The sequence below is a fragment of the Hylobates moloch genome, unplaced genomic scaffold (genome assembly GCF_009828535.3).
Source record: "Hylobates moloch isolate HMO894 unplaced genomic scaffold, HMol_V3 SCAFFOLD_3, whole genome shotgun sequence".
Classification (NCBI taxonomy): domain Eukaryota; kingdom Metazoa; phylum Chordata; class Mammalia; order Primates; family Hylobatidae; genus Hylobates; species Hylobates moloch.
In genome coordinates, this window is record NW_026652278.1 from 114,832,515 (window position 1) to 114,858,006 (window position 25,492).

The 25,492-nt window shown below is 37.6% G+C and overlaps 1 protein-coding gene across 5 annotated transcripts in view; it reads left to right on the forward strand.

The window, feature by feature from the left end:
* Nucleotides 1-25,492, forward strand: part of AFG2A (AFG2 AAA ATPase homolog A) — a 392,555-nt gene that overhangs the window by 43,058 nt on the left and 324,005 nt on the right. For all 5 annotated transcript variants that reach the window (XM_032146808.2, XM_058436727.1, XM_058436728.1 and 2 more), the window contains exon 10: nucleotides 8,058-8,212. In XM_032146808.2, the coding sequence (XP_032002699.1) occupies nucleotides 8,058-8,212 (155 nt within the window). The remainder of the gene's footprint in view (nucleotides 1-8,057; nucleotides 8,213-25,492) is intronic.

The window sequence follows — 25,492 nt, forward strand, 5'->3', positions numbered from 1 at the left end:
CCGCCTCGGCCTCCCCTGATTACTTTTTTTAATTGTGCATTTGTTTTCTTCATTATTTCCCTCCTTTTTTCTTTTTGGTTAAATTTCTTCTTCTTTTTCTAATTTCTTAAGATGAATGCCTCACTGACTGTCAAGTCTTTTTTTTTTTCTATCTACATTAAGCCTACCAGTGTCCGCTTCAGTACTGCAGTAGCAGCATCCTACAGATTTTCATGTGATATTTATATTATTATTCAGTTGAAAAAATTCAGTTTTCATTGTGATTTTCTTTGAACCATGAGTTATTTAGAAATGAATTAACTGATTTTCAAATATTTGTGTATTTCTTAGCATTTTTTTGTTACTGATTTTGTTACTCATTCTCCTGAGGTCAGAGAACTACACTTTATGATTTCAATCCTTGAGTTACATGGAGAGTTGCTTTGTGTCCTAGCATAGGGTCAGTTTTGGTATGCTGGAAAACAGAGTTATTTTATTATTTTGGTGTCGTTTTTTAATATATACCAATTAGGATAAGTGAGTTAATTTTGTTTTTCATATCTTCTGATATGTTCTATATATTCTTTTAAAAAATTTTGTCTAATAAGGGAAGTATGTTAAAATCTGCAAGCAAGGTCTGTTTCTCCATTTAGTTCTGTTTACTTTTGTTTTCTATATTCTGAATTTTGTTATCAGGCATGTATTAATTTAGAATTTTGTATATTCTTGGTGAATTGATCCTTTTATTACCCTGAGTGTCTGGTGATGCCTCTTACTTAATGCCTATTTGATAGTAGATATAGGTGCGCTGTTATCCTTCCATGTATATTTCATTCTGTGTATATTTGCATAGTATTCCTTTTATTCTTTTACTTTCAACCTTTCTGTATTCTTATATTTTGGATACATCACTTGTATGCAGGGTAAATTGGGGTTTTATTTTTTTAATCCATCTGCTGTTGTCATTGTTTAAATTCAAGTACTTAATACATTTATATTTAGGGTAATATCTTAAAATACTTAGGTTTAATCTACTTCCTTATTTGCCCCACTTGTATTTTTTTCTGCTTGTTTTTTTTTTTTTTTTCATTCTTTTGGAATAAGCAAGTATTTTTATTATTTCATCCTCTTCCCATCGTCTTTTTAGTTAAACATTTTGACTTGACCTTTAGTGAATATCCTATGTTTGTCTCCTTGGCTTATTAGGGGCTAGTATGCATTGCAAACATTGCAACATATGTTTACTTATTATTTGGGTACATTAAGTTGTGCTATGTTTATTACAGGATCAGTCTTTGTACTTTACTTTTTTGGAGACAGGGTCTCACCTGTCACCCAAGTTTAGTGGCTGAGTGCAGTAGCATGATGATGGCTCACTGCAGTCTTGACTTCCTGGGCTCAAACAGTCATTGCATGTAGCTAGGACTACAGGCACAAGCCACGAAGCCTGGCTAATTTTTTAATTTTTTTTAGAGATGAGGTCACACAATGTTGCCCAGGCTAGTCTTGGACTCCTGGATGCAAGCTATCCACCCGTCTCAGCCTCCCAAAGTGTTGGGATTACAGATGTGAGCCACCGTGCCCAGCTTGTACTTCACTATTTTTTAACTTTTGAAAAATTCCATGTTTCTCTTGCCTTTGTTTTCCTCCTGTGAATTACTATTTTCTTTCTATGTTCAGAGGAGTGGAGATTTTATCCAGCTTAAATTCTGTAGTTTGTATTAGACATAATAGATATTTTGTTATTTTATAAATATGTTTATATTATAATATTAAATATACTTTTAAAAACCACATATTGCCTGCGTTTTCTAGACCCCTTCCTTAAATGAAAATAATGTATCATTTATTGTCAGATTTTATGTTTGCATGATATAAAAAAATGTGGCAGGAAAATTATTAGACCATTTTTCCTGTTTCAGGTTTTCTGTCTCAGTAGGGTGATGTATCTGGTCCAAATTAGAAATATTGGCAAGTATTGCCAGATACTATCTGGCATTGAAGTATTTTGATTACATCCATTTATGTTAGATATTTTAGGAACAGCTTAAATTTTCCCATGCTACAAGGTACTGTTTGATACAACATAGCACTGCATAGATACTCCTCAACTTATGATGGGGATATGTCCTGAAAAAACTTGTGAGTCAAAATATGTGTGTGGCTGACTTGGAACTGTAGCTTGCTGCAGCTGGCCAGCGTTGCAAGAAAATTACTGAATTCATATTGCTTTTGTACCATTGTAAAGTGGAAAACTCTTTTTTTTTTTTGAGACGGAGTTTTTCCCTTGTTGCCCAGGCTGGAGTGTAATGGTGCGATCTCGGCTCACCGCAACCTCTGCCTCCTGGGTTCAAGCGATTCTCCTGCCTCAGCCTCCCAAGTAGCTAGGATTACAGGCATGCACCACCACACCCAGCTAATTTTGTATTTTTAGTAGAGACATGGTTTCTCCATGTTGGTCAGGCTGGTCTCGAACTCTCGACCTCAGGTGATCTGCCTGCCTCAGCCTCCCAAAGTGGTGGGATTACAGGCGTGAGCCACCACACCTGGCCATAAAGTTGAAAAGTCTTAAGTTGAATCCTAAGTCAGGGACTGTCTTTATCACTGAATATTTTTTAATGCTTCTGCTCCATTTAACTAATGAGGATGTCAAGTAGTAAACCAACCCAATTTATCGTCTTAGTCCAGTTTGTGCTGCTATAACAAAATACCACACACTTGGTAATTTACAAAGAACAGAAATTTATTTCTCACAGTTCTGGAGGCTGGAAAGTCCAAGATCAAGGTGCTGGCAGGTTTGGGCTCAGTCTCTTTGCATCCAGGACGGTGCCTTGAATGCCCTATTCTCTAAAGGAGAGGAATGTTGTGTCCTCACATAGCAGAAGGGTAAGAAAAAGGGCAAGCCCTTTTTATAGCTGTATTAATCCATTCATGAGGGTGGAGACACCTCTCATTAGGCCTCACCTCCCATCAGTGTGTCATTAGGGATTAAGTTTTAACATAAGTTTTGGAGGAGACAAAAACATTCAAACCATAGCAAACATAAACATGTCAAGAATTGTAAAGGGTCTGAGATTTTACTCTACTTTTACTCTATTCTAACAAATTTTGTGAGTGGCTGCAGAAGAGTCAAAGGACAGAATGTGGCAGCAACATAATTAGCTAGAGTAGCAGCATTCGCACCAGTTCCCGAGCCTCAGTTTTCACGGAGTGATACAGTGGGCTACCTGACACCTGAGCCTTTATAGGCTTGCATCACAGTAGGGGAGCCTTGAATTGTAGAACCTGAATCTTTTATAATGGACAGTAAGCATGTCTATCCTTTGCTTTGGAGAGAGACACTTTCTTTTCCTGCATACCAACATCCTTTAAAAGATAGTCTTGAACAGAGGCAGTCAGTGATTTTACTGTCAAGCAGAAGTGCAAGAGATGTGAAGAACCATCTTTCAGCATTTTGGAAGGCAGAAAAAGCAAGTGGGTATTTGTAAGATGTCCTAAATAAGTGACTTGCTGTCTTCAGGAAGCAGGGGATCTATTTTTGGAGTATGTTTGTACTATTCACTGCTTTTTCTGGGTAGAGAAAGATACTCAACCCTGTTTTGTGGAGTTTTGTGTCTTCTTTCTTTTTATTAATGCTTCTGTTTATATATAAAAGTTCAAATAAGTGAAAACAAAATGATGGAGTGGTATCATTTTAATTTAGTAAAAATGTATCGAGGTATAGTGTTTTGAACAAGAAAGGTTAAAAAATCATGGGAGCTAGCTGGTGTTCCAGGATAACTTTAGATATTCAGACTGGATTTCTGAGAGATCTCTGAGATTAAACTCCTTCAAAGTGGAATTTTATTAAACACTCTTAACACAAAGAGCATATAGTGACTTACTGTCTTCTAGACTAAAGGTTATCACAGATCAGAGGGCTGTAAATTGCACAGCCTGATGGAGAGGACATTCACTCTTGTCAGTGTTTAAATTTCAAGCAAATAGCAAAGACAAAGAACTTAGTATCTAACTTCTCAAGTCAGCATGATATCTTTGAATTTATTTTGGATCTCTCTAAATTTGACTTTGTTGACTATCTTCCTGGCTGCTTTAGTACCTTTTATTCTATGTCATCCTGTTTTTTCTCTCCCTTTTAAAACATCGTTTCTTTTTATGCTATTCAATTGATGGGCTTTCCTAAGATTGAGCCTTCTACACTTATTCCTCCATCCCTGACCCCCTCACTAGCCTCCCCTATAGATCTCTGCATTGCTATAATATCAAATCTTACGTGTATGCACATCACTCTGAAGTTTGCTTTGCTCTTGTATTCCAAAATCACATTTCCAACTGCCACCTGAATGTTTCCCTGCATGTGTTTCCCCAATACCTTAAAACTTAGTAATTCTAGTTTGAATGTATTTACCAAAAGGGCAGGGGCAAAAGCATGTTTTAATTTTAATATTTTGCTCTTTTTTTGTTTGTTTTGTTTTTAAATTTTTATTTTATTTTTATTATTTATTTATTTATTTATTTATTTATTTATTTTTTTATTATACTTTAGGTTTTAGGGTACATGTGCACAATGTGCAGGTTTGTTACATATGTATCCATGTGCCATGTTGTTTTGCTGCACCCATTAACTCGTCATTTAGCATTAGGTATATCTCCTAATGCTGTTCCTCCCCCCTCCCCCAACCCCACAACAGTCCCCGGAGTGTGATGTTCCCCTTCCTGTGTCCATGAGTTCTCATTGTTCAATTCCCACCTATGAGTGAGAACATGCGGTGTTTGGTTTTTTGTCCTTGCGATAGTTTACTGAGAATGATGTTTTCCAGTTTCATCCATGTCCCTACAAAGGACACGAACTCATCATTTTTTATGGCTGCATAGTATTCCATGGTGTATATGTGCCACATTTTCTTAATCCAGTCTATCGTTGTTGGACATTTGGGTTGGTTCCAAGTCTTTGCTATTGTGAATAGTGCCGCAATAAACATACGTGTGCATGTGTCTTTATAGCAGCATGATTTATAGTCCTTTGGGTATATACCCAGTAATGGGATGGCTGGATCAAATGGTATTTCTAGTTCTAGATCCCTGAGGAATCGCCACACTGACTTCAGACTTAAATGTTAGACCTAAAACCATTAAAATCCTACAAGAAAACCTAGGCAATACCATTCAGGCCATAGGCGTGGGCAAGGACTTCATGTCTAAAACACCAAAAGCAATGGCAACAAAAGACAAAATTGACAAATGGGATCTCATTAAACTAAAGAGCTTCTGCACAGCAAAAGAAACTACCATCAGAGTGAACAGGCAACCTACAGAATGGGAGAAAATTTTTGCAACCTACTCATCTGACAAAGGGCTAATATCCAGAATCTACAATGAACTCAAACAAATTTACAAGAAAAAAACAAACAACCCCATCAAAAAGTGGGCAAAGGACATGAACAGACACTTCTCAAAAGAAGACATTTATGCAGCCAGAAAACACATGAAGAAATGCTCATCATCACTGGCCATCAGAGAAATGCAAATCAAAACCACAGTGAGATACCATCTCACACCAGTTAGAATGGCCATCATTAAAAAATCAGGAAACAACAGGTGCTGGAGAGGATGTGGAGAAATAGGAACACTTTTACACTGTTGGTGGGACTGTAAACTAGTTCAACCATTGTGGAAGTCAGTATTTTGCTCTTTTAAAAGAAGTTTCCCAAACAAATTATTTCGATAAATCATTATGGCTTTTTTTTATGGATGTTGTTTTGTAAATTCTATTTTATATTTGTAAATAATGCTTTCTCATATTAAATATTTGTCATATTTTCATTGCCAAAACTAAGTGCTTAGATTTTTACATTTATCCTTCACATTCTTCCACCTCCCTTCCCACCTCTCATCCCCTCCCCTACAAGGACAAAATGTTTTAAATGCTGTAATCTTGCATGGGGTTTGGGTTTTTTATTATTTTTATTGGTGATAATTCTGTCACAGGATCCTTAGCATGTCACTTTTCCAGCCAGAAGCCTCTGTGGCCGGTGGCACCTCTGCCTGAGTTATCCTCGGGCCCACTGGGCTTGTTCTGCCCACTTGGTCCAGCAGGCTGTACTTGGCTTGTGCTATCGACCTGGATCCTACACCTGCCAAGGGTGAGCCAGGCGCAGAGCAGTGAAGCGGGTGTGAGTGAGCCCAAAGTCTGGCCACTGCACACAGCCAGGCATGCTGGCTGCAGTGGAGTGGACAGCTCCAGGTGCAGGCACAGGCGCCAGCTCTGTGTGAGGATGTGGCTGGACCAGGCATACCACAAGTGTTTTCCACTGTGGGCACCAGGTAACGTGGTGGTACCTGGAAGCTTGGAGATGTTGGAAACAGCAGAGCCCCAAAGGAGTGTCACAGCTCTGGTATCACAGCTCTGATCACAGCCCTTGCGTCTGGGCTCCCCAAAGAGCCACAGCTCCTCTTCTTCTTGATGCCCAAAATGTGGTGACCAGTGGGCGTGTTTCAGTCCTGTTTGTGTTACAGCTCTTTCAGTCCTGCCATTTGGTAGGTGTTGAGTTCTTGTCCAGCCTTTAGGAAGAATGTGGTATGTGGACAGCTGGAGGGTGAGCAAGGCAGAGAGGAGCTTCATTGAGCAACAGAACAGCTCTCAGGAGACCTGAAGTGGGTAGGTCCTTCTGCCATCGGGTCGTCCTGATGAGCGTCCAGCTCTCAGCAGAGAGGATACCTGGAGGGGGTATCTCCTGTCCACAGGCAGGCTGTCCTCACAAATGTCTAGCTTTTGGCAGAGAGGACACCTGGAGTGGGTGGCTCCTTTCTGCAGGTGGGTCATCCGAACAAGTGTCCTGCTCTCAGTGGAGAGGAGACCCAGAGTGGGTAGCTTCTTTCTGTAGGCAGGTTGTCCCAATGCATGTCCAGCTCTCAGTGAAGAGGAGACTGGAATGGGTAGCTCCTATCTGGCATCCCAGCAAGTGTCCAGTTCTCAGCGGAGAGGAGACCCAGAGTGAGTAGCTCCTATCCTCAAGCTGGTCAGCCTGATGAGTGTCCAGCTCTCAGCAGAGAGGAGACCTGGAGTGGGTGGCTCCTTTCTGCAGGCAGGTTGCCCCAACGAGTGTCTAGTTCTCAGCGGAGAGGAGACCCGGAGTGGGTGGCTCCTTTCCATAGGCAGGGTGTCCCAGCAAATGTCCTGCTCTTAGTGGCGAGGAGACCCAGAGTGGGTAGCTCCTTCTCACAGCTGGTAGTCCTGATGTCCCAGTGAGTCTGGCTGAGTCGGGTTTTTATGGGCTTCAGAAGGGAGGAAGTGCATGCTGATTGGTCCATGGGTGGCCATGGGTAGGCCCAGAAAAAGCACCATAAGTTGTTGCTCTCGGCTGCAGACTCTACACAGCTCTGACAGCCTGCCCTCCATGCTTCGGGCTGTCCCTGGCTTAAAGGTGGGGCTTTACCAGGGACTCACTCCTTTCTGCCCAGGAGCCTCTCTGCCTCCTGCTGCCATCAATCATGTTGTCCATGGTGCCTGGGCTGTTCATGCTGAGGGGCGCTTGCAGGACTGCGCCGAACCACCCTCAGCCTCCCTCCCATACTCACTGGCACCCAAAGTCTGGAGGGGACCAAGGTGGAAGGGAGCTGGTGTGTCAGTGCCACCTTGAGCACATGAACACCTAGGTGGGTCATGACAGTGGCTTGGCTCAGCCTTAACTTTGGTCTGAAATCAGAGCAGGCAAAAAGTTTTTCTGGGACTGGGGAGAGGCCAGGCAGTAGAAGCAGGCACTTTGGAGCCTGTTGGGGCAGGGGGTGCTTCCTGGGTTCTCAAGAGTGGAGGGATACCTGGGTCCACAGCCATGGCTGGGCGGCTGCAGCTGTGCCTGGGTGAGTGGGGCTCATGCCCCACCAACTTGGAAAAGAGCAGGGCTCCTACCTGTTCCCAGCTCCCACTGGCTTCATGGAGTACGCAGCCCTGGCCATGCCTCCCCCACTGCAGCCAGTGTCTTCACGGTGGCCACTCCAGATGGGCCACTGGAGCCATCAATTCAGTCTGTATTTATGAAGGAAAAGACAAATCTTGTGTTACTTTCCTCTCTTTGTAGGTCTCTGTGCCTTGCGGAGAATTCTGAAAAAACAGCCTAACCTCCCCGATGTCAAGGTGGCTGGACTGGTGAAGATTACTCTGAATGATTTCTTGCAGGCAATGAATGACATCAGACCCAGTGCCATGAGGGAAATAGCAATTGATGTCCCAAATGTAAGTCATTTATGTCCCACACTAGCTACACTGTTTGAATTAAACTCTGAAAAAAATTTAGAGTCCAGGGAGACTGACTTCTTAGGCTAAAGTTTAAAAAAAATTTTTCTTAATTGAAAGTTTTATTGAGATAGCTGTAAATTCAGTGCAGTTATATGAAGTAATATAGGGAGATTCTGTGTATCCTATACCCAGTTTCCTCCAATGGCAACATCTTGCAAAACTGTAGTACAGGCTGGGTACAGTGGCTCATGGCTGTAATCCCAGCACTTTGGGAGGCCGAGGTGGGCGGATCACTTGAGCCCAGGAGTTTGAGACCAGCCTGGGCAACATGGTAAAACCCCATCTCTACAAAAAGTACGAAAATTAGTTGAGTGTGGTGGTGCACACCTGTAGTCCCAGCTACAGCTGAGGTGGGAGGATCATCTGAGCCCTGGGGAATGTTGAGGCTGCAGTGAGCCACGGTTGTGCCACTGCACTTCAGCCTGGGTGACAGAGTGAGACCCTGTCTCAAAAACAAAAAAACAAAACACCCAAAAAACTATATTACAATACTACAACCAGGATACCCCTATTGATACAATCCATTGATCTTACTCAGATTTTTTCACTTTTACTTGTGTGTATGTGTTTATTTAGTTTTATACAATTTTATCTCATGAAAAGGTTTGTGTATTCATCACAGATACTGAGTAGTTCCATCACCACAAAGATCCCTCATGTTGTCTTTTATAATCACACCCACCTCATTCCTCCCCTCATTTCTAAATTTTTATTTCAGAACCTTTATATAAATGGAATCATACTGTATACAACCTTTTGGAATTAGCTTTTTTCACATATGAGTAAGATCATTTGTCTTTCTGTGTTCCTTAACTTATTTCAGTAGGCATAATGTTCCCCAGATTCATCCATGTTATTATAAGTGACAGTATTTTCTTCTTTTTATAAGGCCAAATAATATTCCATTATGCCACATTTCTTTATACCATTATACCACATTTTCTTTCTCTGTTCATCTGTTGAGGGACACTTAGATTGATTCCCTATCTTGGATGTTGTGAATAATGCTGTAGTGAACATGAGAGTGCAGATATCGCTTTGAGATACTTCATTTCCTTTCGATAATTACCCAGTAGCAGGATTGCTGAATCTTTTGGTAACTTAATATTTTGAGGAACCACCATACCGTTTTCCATAATGTCTGTACCACTTTACATTCCCACCAACAGTGTACAAGCGTTTCTTTTTCTCCATATCCTTGGCAACACTTATCTTTCATCTTTTTGGTAATGGCCTTCCTAACAGTTGTGAGGTGATATCTCATTATAGTTTTGATAAGCATTACCCTAATGATTAGTGGTGTTGAACATATTTTCATATACCAGTTAGCCATTTGTATGTCTTCTTTTAACAAATGTTACTCAAATCCTTTGCCCATTTTTAATCAGGTTTTTTTTTTGTGTTTTTTTTTTTTTGCTTTTGAGTGTTTGAGTTTCTTAATATGTATTTTAGTATTTTGGATAGTAACCCCTTACCTCGTATATGGTTCACACATATTTTCTCCCATTCCATAGGTTGTCTGTTTACTCTGTTGCCTTTGCTGTGCAGAACTTTCTAGTTTGATGCAGTCTTGTTTGTCAATTTTTGTTTTTCTTGCCTCTGCTTTTGGAGTGTATCCAAAAATTCATTGCCCTGACCCATGCCATAAGGCTTTTCCTTATGTTTTCTTCTAGTAGTTTTACAGTTCTAGGTATTATGTTTAAATATTTAGTCCATTTTGAACTGATTTTTTGTATGTGGTGTGAGAAGACTGGCCAGTTTCATATGTGGACATACAGTTTATCATGTGGATATCATGTGGATATACAGTTTTCCTGACACCATTTTTTAAAGAGATTGTGCTTTCGTCATTGCGTGTTCTTCGGTACCTTTGTAGATCAATTGACTGTACATGCGTGGATTTATTTCTGGGCTCTCTATTCTGTTTCATTTACTTATATGTCTGTTTTTATGCCAGTATATTGCTGTCGTGATTATCATAGCTTTGTGGTGTATTTTGAAATCAGATAGTGTGATGCCTAACAGCTTTTTTTTTTTTTTTTTGCTTGAGATTACTTTGACTATGTGGTGACTTTTATGTTTTCTTATGAATTTTAGGGTTGTTTTTCATATTTTAGAGAAAAATGCCATTGGAATTTTGGTAGTGGTTACATTAAATCTGTAGACAATTTTGGGTAGTATGAATATTTTAATAGTGTTAATTTTTTAAATTCATGAACATTAGACATTATTCTATGTATTTGTGTCTTCTATTTATTTCATCAGTATTTTATAGTTTTCAGTATACAGGTCTTTCACTGTCTTGGTTTTTTCTGTATATTTAAAAAATACTATTGTATATGGGATTTTCTTTTTTTAATTTTTTGGATAGTTGTTAGAGTATAGAAATGCTACTGACTTTTGTTGTTGTCAATTTTGTATCCTGCCAGTTTACTGAATTCATTTATTGGTTTTAATCTTTTTTTTTTTGGTGGAATATTTAGGGTTTCCTTTATATAAGATTATGTCATCTGCAAACAGACAATTTTTTTCTTCTTTTTCAATTCAGATGCCTTTTATTTCTTTTTCTTGCCTAATTTCCCTGGCTATGACTTTTAGTACTATATTAAATAGAAGTGGCGAGAGTGAGCATTTTGTCTTACTCTTCATCTTAGAGGAAAAGTTTTTAGCTTTTCATTGTTGGGTATGAAGTTAGCTGTGAGCTTGTCATATATATAGCATTATGATGTTGAGGTACATTCTTTCTAATGTATTGAGAGTTTTTATCATGAAACGATGTTGAATTTTGTCAAATGCTTTTTCTGCATCTATTGATGCGATTATATGATTTTTATTCTTCGTCCTTTTAAGGTGGCATGTCATGTTTATTGATTTGCATATGTCGAACCAGCAGCCTTGCATCCTAGGGATGAATCTCATTGGATCATGGTGTATGATCCTTTTATATGTGCTATTGAATTTGGTTTGCAAATATTTTGTTGAGAATATTTCCATCTATGTTCCCCAAGGATATTGGCCTGTAATTTTCTATTCTTACAGCATTCTTGTATCACATTAATGCTGGCCTCATAAAGTGAGTTTGTAAGTGTTCCTTCCTCTTCAGTTTATTGGAAGTTTGGTGAATTCTACTAAGAATTTAAAGAAGTGATGCTAATGCTTGAGAAGCGTAACTTCTCGGGTCTTGGAGTTTTCTTTGTTAGGGAGCTTTTTGATTATTGGTTTATTCCCCTTACTCATTATTGGCCTGTTCAGATTTTCTTTATGATTCATTTTTGGTAGGTTGTATGTTTCTAGGAATTTATTTATTTCTTCTTGGTTGGCCAAATTTTTGCCATATAATTGTTCATATTAGTCTCTTATGATTGTATTTTTGTGGTATCAATTGTAGTGTCTCCTGTTTCATTTCTGATTTTATTTACTTTAATCTTCTTTCTTTTTTTCATAGTAGTCTAGTCAAAAGTTTGTCAATTTTGCTTATCTTTTGAAAAAACAACTGATCTTTTAATATTATTTCTTATATTGATCTTTTAAATTAATTTCTAGTCTCCATTTCATTTATTTCTGCTCTGACCTTTAGTATTTCCTTCCTTCTGCTAACTCTGGACTTAATTTGTTCTTTTTCTATTTCTTTGTTGTATAAAATTAGGTTGTTCATTTGAGATATTTCTTATTTCTTAATATAGGTATTTGTTGCTATAAACTTTCCTCATAGAACTACTTTTGCTGTATCAAAGTTTTGGTATGTTGTGTTTCTATTTTCATTTGTCTTAAGACTTTTTTTATTTTTCTTTTGATTTCTTCTTTGACTCATTGGTTGTTCAGGAGTATGTTGTTTAATTTCCAGATATTTGTGGATTTTCCAATTTTTTTTCCTGTTATTCATTTCTGGTTTGTATGATTGTGGACAGAAAAGATACGTGATATGATTTTAGTCTTAAATTTTTTAGACTTGTTTTGTGGTCTAAGATATGATCTATCCTTCAGAATGTGTCATGTGCACTTGAAAAGAATGTGTATTTGAGAGCCCCATAGATGGTTCACATCACAGGACTCTGTACAGACAACCCCCAGTACCAATCCAGAGCTGGGTAGACTCGCTGTAGACTGTCTTGTGGCTAGACCTACAAGATAGACAACAATCACTGCAGTTAGGCTCACAGGAAGATACATCCATAGGAAAAGTGGGGAGAATATCCCGTGGGACAAGAGGATTCGAACAACAGCCTTCAGCCCTAGACCTGCTTCTGACAGAGCCTACCCAATGAGAAAGAACCAGAAAACCAACCCTGGTAATATGCCAAAACAAGGCTCTTCAACACCCCTCAAAAATCACACTAGGGATGTGTTTCCATTTGGGTCGTCTATTTCTTTCAGTGGTGTTTTGTAGTTTTCCTTGTAGAGGTCTTTCGACTCCTTGGTTAGGTGTATTCCTAAGTATTTTATTTCTTTTGCAGCTATTGTAAAAGGGTTGAGTTATTGATTTGATACTCTTCTTGGTCGCTGTTGGTGTACAGAAAGCTACTGATTTGTATACATTAATCTTGTATCTGGAAACTTTGCTGAATTCTTTCAACAGTTCTAGGAGCTTTACTCCTAAGGAGGAGTCCTTAGGGTTTTCAAGGTAAACGATCATATTGTCAGCAGTGACAGTTTTACTTCCTCTTTACTGATTTGGATGCCTTTCATTTCTTTCTATTATCTGATTGCTCTGGCTAGGACTTCCAATACTATAATGAAGAGGAGTGGTGAGAGTGAGCATCCTTGTCTTGTTCCAGTTCTCAGAGGAATGCTTTCAACTTTTCCCCCATTCAGTATTACATTGGCTGTGGGTTTGTCGTAGATGGCTTTTATTACATTAAGGTATGTCCCATGTATACCAATTTTGCTGATAGTTTTAATCATAAAGGGATGCTGGATTTTGTTGAGTACTTTTTCTGCATCTGTTGAGATGATCGTGTGATTGTGTTTTTAATTCTGTTTATGTGGTGTATCACATTTATTGACTTGCATATGTTAAACCATCCCTGCATCCCTGGTATGAAACCCACTTGATCATGGTGGATTATCTTTTTAGTATGTTGTTGGATTCAGTTAGCTAGTATTTTGTTAAGTAAGGATTTTAGCATCAGTGTTCATCAAGGATATTGGTCTGTAGTTTTCTTTTTTTGGCTATGTCCTCTTCTGGTTTTGGTAGTAGGGTGACGCTGGCTTCATAAAATGAATTAGGGAGGTTTCCTTCTTTCTGTCTTGTGGAATAGTGTCAAAAGGATTGAAGGATTGGTACCAGTTCTTTGAATGTCTGGTAGAATTCTGCTGTGAATCCGTCTAGTCTAGGACTTTTTTTTGTTGGTAATTTTTTTTTTTTTTTTGAGACGGAGTAGTTTTGCTCTTGTTGCCCAGACTGGAGTGCAATGGTGCAATCTCGGCTTATCGCAACCTCTGCCTCCCGGATTCAAGCAATTCTCCTCCCTCAGCCTCCCAAGTAGCTGGGTGGGATTACAAGCATGTGCCATCATGCCTGGCTAATTTTGTATTTTTAGTAGAGACGGGGTTTCTCCATGTTGGTCAGGCTGGTCTCTAACTCCCGACCTCAAGCGATCCACCTGCCTCGGCCTCTGAATGTGCTGGGATTACAGGTGTGAGCCACCATGCCTGGCTGGTAATTTTTAAATTACCATTTCAGTCTCGCTGCTTGTTATTGGTCTGTTCAGGGTATCTAATTCTTCCTGATTTAAGCTAGGAGAGTTGTATTTTTCCAGGAATTTATTAATCTCTTCTAGGTTTTCTAATTTATGTGCATACAGGTGTTCATAGTGGCCTTGAATGATCTTTTGTATTTCAGTGGTGTCAGTTGTAATATCTCCTGTTTTGTTTCTTAGTGAGGTTATTTAGATTTTCTCTCTTCTTGGTTAATCTTACTAATTGTCTATTTTATCTTTTCAAAGAACCAGCTTTTTGTTTCATCTTTTGTATTTTTTTTTCAATTTTATTTAGTTCTGCTCTGATCTTGGTAATTTCCTTTCTTCTGCTTGGTTTGGGGTTCGGTTTGTTCTTGTTTCTCTAATTCCTTGAGGTGTGACCTTAGAATGTCAGTTTGTGCTCTTTCAGACCTTTTGATGTAGGTGCTTTGGGCTATGAACTTTCCTCTTAGCACTGCCTTTGCTGTATCCCAGAGGTTTTGATAGGCTGTATCATCATTGTCATTCAGTTCGAATAATTTTTTAATTTTCATCTTGATTTTGTTTTTGACCCAACGCTCATTCAGGAGCAGGTTATTTAATTTTTATGTATTTGCATGGTTCTGAAGGTTCCTTTTGGAGTTGATTTCCAATTTTGTCCCATGGTGGTCTGAGAGAGTGCTTGATATAATTTCAATTTTCTTAAATTTATTGAGATTTGAATCCATAAAGCCTAAAGAACTCCAAATACACTAAAAGAAATTATGTTCATTTCCCTCTCCAGATTTGGGAAATTTTCTGTCATTCTTTTTTTTTTTTTTTGAGACGGAATCTCACTCTGTCGCCAGGCTGGAGTGTAGTAGTGTGATCTTGGCTCACTGCAACCTCTGACTCCCTGGTTCAAGGGATTCTCCTGCCTCAGCCTCCCAAGTAGTTGGGATTACAGGGACACGCCACCACGCCCAGCTAATTTCTGTATTTTTAGTAGAGACTGAGTTTCATATGTGGCCAGGATGGTCTTGATTTCCTGACCTCGTGATCCACCCGCCTTGGCCTCCCAAAGTGCTGGGGTTACAGGCCTGAGCCACCGTGCCCAGCCCATTATTTCTTTAAGTAAATTTTCTGCCTCTTTCTCTGCTTCTTCTGGGTCTGTTGTAATGTGTACGCTGGTTTGCTTAATGTTGCGTTCTGAGTCCCTCTTAGGCTTTTTTCACCCTTCATTCTCTTTTCTTTTTGTTTTTGTGACAAGATAATTTCAGAAGATCTGTGTTTGAGTTTGCTGACTCTTCGGTTGTATTGTCTGCTGTTGAAGTTTTCTGTTGAATATTTAATTCACTCATTGAATTCTTCATTTTGTTCATGCATTGTTTTCCTGGATTCATGTTATTTGAGTTCTCTTGAAGCTAAGATGATTATTTTTATGCTTGTCTGGCAGTTTATGTATCATCAGTCGTTTAGTGTCTGCTACTGGTGCTTAATTTTGTTCCTTTGGCATCCTGTTTCTCTAATTATTAGTGATTTTTTTGGGTTTGTGTTATTGTCTGTGCATGTGAAAAAGTAAACAACATTTCTTGTGTTTACAGATTGGTTTCTGTAGGGAAAGCCCTTCACTGCTTGTCTAGTAGTTCCGGGTAGGTTGTCTTGTTGCTGGAGTCCTTGGGTATCTTGGTTTATTGTTTGGGTCAGCAGGTAGATGATCTTGGTGTCTAGGTCCAAGGAGGGCAGTCTTAGTGCTGGGATGGGGCTGGAGCTTGAGGCCACAGGGATAGCTCTGGAGCCTCTGTCCACTGGGGCTGACCTGGAGCCTGTGTCTATGGGGGTAATCCTGAAGGCTGAGTTAATGGATGCCACCTGGCACTGAGGTGGGCCTTGAATTCAGGACCATAGTGGTGGGTCTAGAGCCTGAGACCAGCCTGGGTCTACAGTGGCTAGTTTGGAGTTTGGGGCTGCAGGTCCAAGCCTGGCTCTTGAGTAGGCCTAGAACCTAAGTCTGCAGGGATCCATCCTGGGCTGTGGGGGCTGACCTTGGTCTGGGATAGGGCAAGTACTGGAATCTGTGGGAGAGTTGGATGCTTATGTCATCCTTCTTCCATGTGAACAGTATTTCTCTCCACATTGTGCTGCCAGAGGTTGGGGGTGGGATGAAGCATTTAATGAGAAACTTTACTTCCTAGTTTCTTCAATGCATGTTTTCTTATTTATTTATTGTTTTTTTGAGACGAAATCTCTCTTTGTTGCCCAGGCTAGAGTGCAGTGGTGCGATCATGGCTCACTGCAGCTTCAGTCTCCTGAGTTTAGTTGATCCTCCCACCTCAGTCACCTGAATAGCTAGGACTACAGGTGTATGCCACCACACCCAGCTAATTTTTTGTTTTACTTTATATTTTGTAGACATGGGGTTTCCCTATGTTGCCCAGGGTAGTCTTGAATTCCTAGGCTCAAGCAGTCTTCTCACCTGGGCATCCCAAACTGCTAGGATTACAGATGTGAGCTACTGTGCCTGGCCTGTTTCCTTATTTTTGTTCTCCACCCAGGTACTCTAATCTCTCACTTGGATTCCTTAGCTGTTGTGAAGGTATTTTCAAGTGTGGGCAGTTGTTCAAGCTGATATTTCTGTGAGGAAAGAGCAGTAGAAACTCCTGTTCTGCCATCTTTCCATCATCAGTTTCATCACAGTTGTACTCTTTCTTGCAAAAGCTCTACCATTACAATTATTTGAAAATTTAGAGCCTTGTTAGAGAGTCTGGCCTAGTTGTATCCTTTACCTCATTGTGTATGGGCATTTCAGTATCCATAGTTCTCTTGGTCATTAACTAATATTTTTAAATTGTTTGCTAAAAATAAAACAAAAAACAAAACAAAAGAAACTAAAATGATATTAGATAAATGAAGCAGACTATGTGGAATGATAAGGATTTGTTTTCAGTTTTTTTGTTTGTTTGTTTTTTTTTTAAAGAGACGGGAGCTCTCTCTGTCACCCAGGCTGGAGTGCAATGATGCAGTCCTAGCTCACTTCACTGTAGCATCAAATTTCTCTGCACAAACGATCCTCCTGACTCAGCCTTCTGAGCAGTTGGAATAGCAGACACATGCCATTGCACCTTACTAAATTTTTTATTTTTTGTAGAGATGAGGTCTTGCTTTGTTGCCCAGACTGGTCTGGAACTCGTGGCTTCAAGTGATCCTCCCGCCTCAGCCTCCCAAAGTGCTAAAATTGCCGGTGCAAGCCACCATGCTGGACCTGTTTTCCCTTTTAAAAGTGACTGTATTCCTCGAACAATGGGTTTTGTGGTCATACAAGTTTTGGGATTGTTGGTATAAATAAAACCAATAGTTTCTTTTCTGCTGGACTCCTCAGAGTCTTTTAATATGCTAATATTTATCATTATGAAGTGATCAAAACGATTTCTTACGGAAACTTAGTTGCCATGGCTTGGGGAGCAGCGACTTTTTGTATTTTGCAATGTGATTGCAATAAATGACTACAAGTTCTTTCCATCACTGTGTGTTTGCCCTTTTGTGTTGCAGTTTTGTACTCCTATGATAAAAGAAATGGAATCAGTTTTTGCAGGCTTTATGTCTGTGCCTGGCTGTGTTACTTTCTTTGGCCAGTGTGATATCAGCAATCATGATGCACACAGGCTTGAAAGTGCTTGAGGCTTGCCGTCCCTTGCTGCTCTTTTAAATCCTGCCTTATCTATATTAAGAAATATTTACTAGCTTCCTGGAGGATGAGAGACCCTGTGGAACAGAATGAGCCCTCTTAGCTGAAAATCCTTCTACCCAGCTGTCCTGCCAATTACCAGACATGTGACATCGTGCTGGACCATCCTATCCCAATTGAAGTTTGTCCACACCAGAAGAATCACCCAGTTAACTCTCAGAACTGTCAGAAATAATATATGTCTGTTGTTTTAAGTCGCTAATTTTTGGGGTAATTAATTATCAAAAGCTAAAGGATGCATATACCTGTTCACTTTTTATATAATACAGTTGTTTTATAAATTTAGGCTGAGAAACAGTGCTCTATGGGTAGGAACATTCTCTAAGGACTTATTGGTAGTTTAGGTTGCTTAGTGTGGTTTTGAATTCTTTTTGAGACATTTTCAAATTTACTATTAAATTTTAACTTAATTTCCAAAAATTTCTATAGCAGAACATGCTCATTTAATGTAAGTAATTTGACAAATGGAATTATGTAATAATGGATGATTGATGTTGGGTTAGTAGAAACTTTCTCTAGAATCGATGTTATAAAACCTTGGTTGATTATTATGAGTTTTTTTTTATCTGCAATATTTACCCTGTATTTTATTGCATACTGTTGCATAAAATAATGGGTCAGGTAGATGCCCAGTCATCAAATGCCACATGTCAGAATTTCAGGTGATAGTTCCAAACTACATGAATCAAAAACACTTTCTAGTTTAAAACAATTTGGAACTAAAGAACATACAGTAACATTTTAAACTTAATATTACTGCCAATGGAGAATGTGTTTAAACAGCATCCACTCTTGGAATTGCTAAACTGATTTATTCATCATAGGAACTGGTACTACAACTGCATATTTAATTGCTCTAATGAAAGAGTTTTTTTCCTTTATTTTCCTTTAATACGGTATTTACAGTCCATGGACTTGTGCCATTTTCCATCTGGCACTTTATTATTTGGCCTAAGGCCATGGTGTACTGTGACGTTACTCATGAGCTCTGGAGTGATTAACACTGGTGAAAGTACTTTCTTATACTGCATTTTATGCTTGCTTCAGATAATAAAAATTTTCCTGAGAAGTCAACATTTCTGTAATTGGATTCCTAAAAATTCAGTTTCCTGATTTCTGGCAATTACATCTACAAAAATTTCTCCAGATTATTTCTGCAGATGGTTAATACTTATTTTGGTATAGAAAACCTGTTTCAAATGGCTAGTTAATTATCAACATTTAAAAAATAGTATAATGGGCATTTAGCATGTTTTCAGAAAAGATTTTAGTGCATAAAGTTAAAATTTCCAAATCACACTTGCCTAGTTATATTTAAGTTTGCAAGAGAGGTGCTAGGATGGAAGTATTGCCAGTGAAAATATAAATGTTAATACATTACTAATTTTAGGAGACCACAAGTGTTAGCCACTTACTTAAATGTAATGTTTCCTTCTTTTGGGCTTCTGAATGGTGATTACAGTGACATTAAGGTCAAATGTGTTTTCTTTACGGCATGAATCCTTACAATCTAGGAATATGCTAATATTCATTGTGAAATTCCAATTTTCTTATCCAGAGATAACAGCTGTTAACATTTTGTTATAGTTCCTATAAGATTTGTGTGTGTGTGTATGTATATGTATATTAGAGATAGAGTCTCACTCTTTCGCTTATGCTGGAGTGCAGCAGCATGATCTCAGCTCACTGCAGCCTTCACCTACCAGGTTCAAGTGATTCTCCTGCCTCAGCCTCCCAAGTAGGTTAGAGTACAGGCACGTGCCACCATGCCCGGCTGATTTTTGAATTTTTTTTTTTTAGTAGAGATGAGGTTTTACCATGTTGGCCAGGCTGGTCTCAAACTCCTGACCTCAGGTGATCTACTCTCCTCAGTCTCCTGGAGTACTGGGATTACAGGTGTGAGCCACAGTGCCTAGCCTTCTTTGTATATTTTAATGTAGTTAATCTTAAGATATATGTAGTTTTATATTCTGCTTTTTTCACTTAAAATTATGTAGTAAACATTTTACTTTAAAATTTGTTGGCAGAACTTTTTAAATGACTACACAAAAGACTTTTATATGGATAAACTGTAATTGGTTGATCCTTCTTCACTCTCAAATATTTAGGCTTTTGTCTATTTTTTCATACCATTGTTATAAAGTTATTTGTGTATAAATCTTTGCATTTATGATTTTTAGAAATAAAATTATAAGACTAAAATGTATGATTTTTAAAGCTTGTGACAAATATCAAGTTTTTGTTTTCAGAAAGGTTATTCTAATTTATGATATATGATAAAAATTTTAAATTATAAAAACCTTAAGCAGGAACTCAATTTTCACTTTAGTTATTTTCTTTTTACTTTTCACTAGAGTTTATTTTTTTAACTTTTGGAAAGATCTTTATTATCAGAAATTGATATTGAATAATCTTTAGATAAATACAAATTTTAAAAAGAAAATGAAAAATAATTATTAATTATATATCTTCTCCTTCCTATAAAAGTGTTAAATTTTTAGATAAAAGGGTATAGCTGGGCCATTACTTTTAATGGATTTTACAGTACATGGCAGCACGTTCTTAACCTTTTATTTATATCCTTAGTACTTAGCATATGAATAGCACATAGTAGATACCCAGTCAATATTTGTTGGGTGAATGAATGAATAACTGTAATTTTCATGAATAAACCCCATATTAAATGATAAATTTCAGATATATGTGAAAATGAATTTCTCATCTTTCTTCTTTACCAAAGTACAATAAAGTCTATTATTACCCTCATGAAGCACCTTTAGATTTTTCATATTTTATAAAGCAGCCGATTTCTTTTGTGATTTTTAATCCATGTTTAGTGAATTTAACATTTTTAGAATAAAAATGCCGATAATAGTACTATGTCATCTACTCTGGAAAGATATAAAGCAGTCCTTTATGTTTTCTGCAGAAACATTTTGCTGCTTTTATCTACTATTAAAAATTCTTATTTTAGTAAGGTAAACAAAAAAATAGTGCTTTTAGTATTTGTATTCATATATTATCATTGTGATAAGTTTCTCCATGTACACCATAACAATTTTCAGTGATAAATGGCATTCTTAACCAAATATATACAAATTGAGTATCATCAAGTTTCATTCTTTTGTGCATCTAAACCTGCCTCCCCTCACCTCCATGCTTTCTCTGTTTCATTTTATGTAGCGTTTTAGGTTGTTCCTTATTATTTGGAAGTAATTCATCTTTATACTTTTTGATCTTGCCTTTGGATTCTAGTTTTCAGAATTTGGACATTTGGTTCACAACGCTAATGTATAAACCATTAGAGAGGTAGTACTCCATTTTCTTGTGAACCCAGTTTTGTAAAGTGAACTGCAGCCAGAGCCTCAGGACTAAGTGTATAACCCCAAACTCCTTAGTAGGCTCTGATCCAGGTTAAACTTAGAGGTCGTTGGCTATCAAATTGAGTGTATACCACATATCATTAGTTAAATAAACATTTCTTATTTACTCCCATTTTAAAATGTAGCAGTTTTCTTAATTATATGAATAATCAAAAAACTGTCTCTTTCACTAATTAACATATTTAAAATTTACTACTATATTTTCACCTGGCACCTTTTCAGATGAGCCTAGAACATCAGAATGTGACAGTCAGTTGAGTTTCATAGGATGAGCTCATTAGCAGTACATTTCTGGTGCAAAGGTTTGAGTGAAGTAGTTTAATTGACTATAATTATATTTCATTCTTCATATCCCCTTAGGATAATTAGAAGAAATTCATTTTAGTTTTTATTCTTTAAATACTGTACTGCATTTTATATTTTATTTTTTTACAGGCTCAAAGATTGAGGGTTTCTATGATGCTTTATTAAATAAAAGATTGCTTTTTTTGGAATAAATAGTATAACCTGTGGAAATGCTATTAATTCCATATTGGTTCTTGGCAGGGCTTTTAAATTTGGTTTCTTTTGATTTGCTTCTTGTTGTCTAGACAGAAAAGTGTCTTCTATCACTCCCAAGATCCCAGTCTTTCTTGCCAACTTCTCTTGTGCATTTTTATAGTTTTAAGTAATAGCAATTGAACAGGAAAGCACATTTGGGAAAGTAGACTACTTTTTACCAGGAAATAGTGCCAAAATCAAGATTGTAGTTTTAATCTCCTTACATATTTCAGAAGGTTAACTCTTTCATTTCACTTTTCTTTTTATACCTTACTTTTCTTGGGCTTTTATAAAGGAGGAAAAATGGGAGAGATAGCAAAAGTTACTGGAAGGATCATCAGTTTCTATCCTTAGCTCTGATCCTGATTAACTTTTGGTGAAATCAAATAGCCTTCCTCTCAGACTCTAAATGGAAAATTTAATTTGCAATTTCTGAGGGTTATCTTGTTTTGTATTTAGAAATAATGTTGAAGTTGTGATAGAGGCATATGCTATGCTTCTTTGTACATTTGATCAGTGCTCTGTAAATACTTCATCAGTGTTTGCTACAGTTACATATTTTCAGACAGAGTAAAGGAGATAATAATTCACATAAAGACTAGTACCCACTAGTAGGGTTAATGTGGTTCTTTCGTGGTACCACACTTCATCACTTTACTCTATACAGATATGAAGTAATTGTATACTCATTTATCTCGCCCTTTAGTTCATTGGTCCCATTACTTCATAGTGTGATCTTTCCAAAAGAAATTACTAATATAGCTTAAAATCTATCAGCCTAACTGCCTATTGGTCATCTCTAGGATGAAATCTGTGCTCTTTAGCCTCCTTTTCCACTTGCATCTCACTTTATGCTGTAGTCTTGTTGAACCACTTCATATTTTTGCACATGCTGTCCTCCCATCTGCCTGAAAAGTTATTTTATGACCTCTCAGTTACCAAAGATCCTGTAATGTGTACACCTCATGCCTTCCATACACATGGACTCCAAATACACATATATGCTTTGAGGACATAATTGTGTCTTGTGTACGTTTGTATCCCTAGTGCTTGGCAAATAATAACAACTAACTTAATTTTAGTTGAATGGCTGAGTGGATATTTTGTGAAGCAGTTTATGGTAGTTGCTATTTTTTCAGAAATAGTTCTTTTGCCTTTCCATATGTATTAGTCAAGATTCTCAAGAGAAACAACCAATGGGATGGATGGATGGATGATAGATGGGTGGAAGGATGGATGGGTAGGTAGGTAAAGAGGTAGCTAGGTAGATAGGTAGGTAGGTAGATGGATGGATGGATGGATGGATGGATGGATAGATAGATAGATAGATAGATAGATAGATAGATAGATAGATAGATAGATAGGAAAGGAGATTTATTAGGGGAATTGGCTTACACAATTATGGAGGCTGAGAAGTCCCTCATAGGCTGCCTGCAAGCTGGAGACGTAGGGAAGCCTGTAGAAGGTAGTGCGACTCAGTCCAAGTCCCAGGGTCTCATAATCAAGGAAGCCAGTGGTGTAATTCTCAGTGAGACTGAAGGCCTGAGAACCCAGGGGGCTGCTGGTGTAAGTCCCAGAGTCCAAAAGCTAGAGAACGTAGAGTCCCACTATCCAAGAGCAAGTAAAGAAGGGTATTCTAGTTCCAGGAAAAAGAGCAAATTTTGCCTTTTTACTGCCTTTTTATTCTGTCTGGACTCTTAGCTGATTGGATGGTGCCTGCCCACATTGAGGGCTGATCTTCCCTAATGAGTCCATTGACTCACACCATTCTCCTTTGGAATCATCCTCACAGATACACCCAGAAATAATGCTTTACTAGCTATTAGATACCCCTTTATTCAGTCAAGTTGACACCTAAAATTAGCCATCACACCATATGTTTTTGTTGGGTAGCAGCTTTATTTAGATGTAATTCACATACCAAACAATTTACTCATTTAAAGGGTACAATTCCATGGTCTTTAGTATATCCATGGAATCAAGTAACCATCTCCACAGTCAATTTTTAAAGATTTTCACCATCCTAAAAAGAAACCCTGTGCCCTGTACTTATCACCTCCCACCCTGCCCATCTCACTTAGATAATCACTTTGATTTGCCTTTTCTGTTCATTTTATATAAATGGAATCATAAAATATGTGGCTCTTTGTGACTGGACTATTTTACTTAGCATAGGTTTTCCAGGTTCATGCATGTTGCAGCATGTATCAGTATTTAATTTTTTTTTTAACTGCCAGATCATATTCCATTGTGTTGATATAGCCCATTTGATTTATCAGTTCATCAGTTGATGGACAATTGGGTTGTTTCTACTTTTTGGCTATTATGATAATCCTGCTGTGAACATTCATGTACAAGTTTTTGTTTGAATACTTGCTTTTAATTCTTTTAGGTACATATCTGGAAGTGGAATTGCTGAGTCAATGGTAACTTTATGTTTAACCTTTTGAGGAGCTTCTAGATATTTTCCAAAGCGCCTGCACCATTTTACATTCTTACCAGTAGTATATAGAGAGTTCCCATTTTTTCCACTTCTTTGCTAACACTTGTTATTATCTATCTTTTTGATTATAGCTATCCTAGTGGGTGTAAAGTATTATCTCATTGTGGTTTTGACTTTCATTTTCTAAATGACTAATGATGTTCAGCATCTTTTCATTTGCTTTTTGACCATTTGTATTGCATCTGCTTTAGGGAAATGTCTAGTCAGATCCTTTCCCATTTTTAATTGGGTGATTTGTCTTTGTATTATTGAGTTGTAAGAGTTCTTTATGTATTCTAGATATGATTCCTTTATCAGATATGTTATTTGCACATATATTTTTCCATTCAGTTAGTTGTCTCTTTCACTTTCTTGATAGGGTCCTTTGAAGCACAAAAGTTTAAAAAAAAATTTCGATTAAGTCCAGTATCTTTTTGTTGTTGTTGAATGTACCTTTGGTGTCACATTTGAAAAACTGTTGTCAAATCCAAGGGCTTTAAGGTTTACTCTGTTTTTTCTTCTAAGAGTTTTATAATTTTAACTCTTACATTGAGATCTTTGATTCATTTTTATCCCCCTAGACAGGGTTAGCCCTATTTCTGTGTGTAACCATAGTCTTCTAGAAACTTTAGCTATAACTTGAAGTTTTGAGAACTATATATGGGGAAAGTTTGTTTACTTTTACTGTCGTAAAATATACGTAACATAAAATGTGCCATTTTTAAGTGTACAGTGTGGCATCATTAAGTACATTCATGTTGTTGTGCAATCATCACTGGATCCATCTCCCGAACTTTTTCTTCTTTTCAAACTGGAACTCCATACTCATTAAACAGTAACTCCTGATCCCCATTCATCATTAAGTATGATGTTAGCTTTTAATTAAAATGTCCTTTATTGGGTTAAGAAAGTTCCATTATATTTCTAACTTGCTGAGAGGTGTTTTTTTTTTCTTTTTTTTATAACTATGAATGGATCTTAAAGTATTTTGAATGTTTTCTATGTTATCTATTGAGATAATCTAGTGTTTCTTCGTCTGTCAATATGAACTATGTTAATTGATTTTGAATGTTTGAATCAGTCTTGTAGTCCTGGAATGAACTCCACTTGAATATAGTATTCCTTTTACACATTCCTGAATACTGTCTGCTAATATTTTGTTGAGGATTTTTGCATATATGTTCATGATGAATATTCTGTAGTTTTCTTAGAATGTTTTTGTCTGCTTTTGATATCAGGATAATGTTGGCACGGTGAAATGAGTTGGGAAGTATTCTCTTTAGTTTTTATTTGTTGGAAGAGATGGTGCAGAATTAGTATTATTTTTCCCTTATATGTTCTCCACTGAAATCATCTGGGTCTGGAGTTTTCATTATTTGGAAGGCTTATGTAAATTTTAATATTTTTACT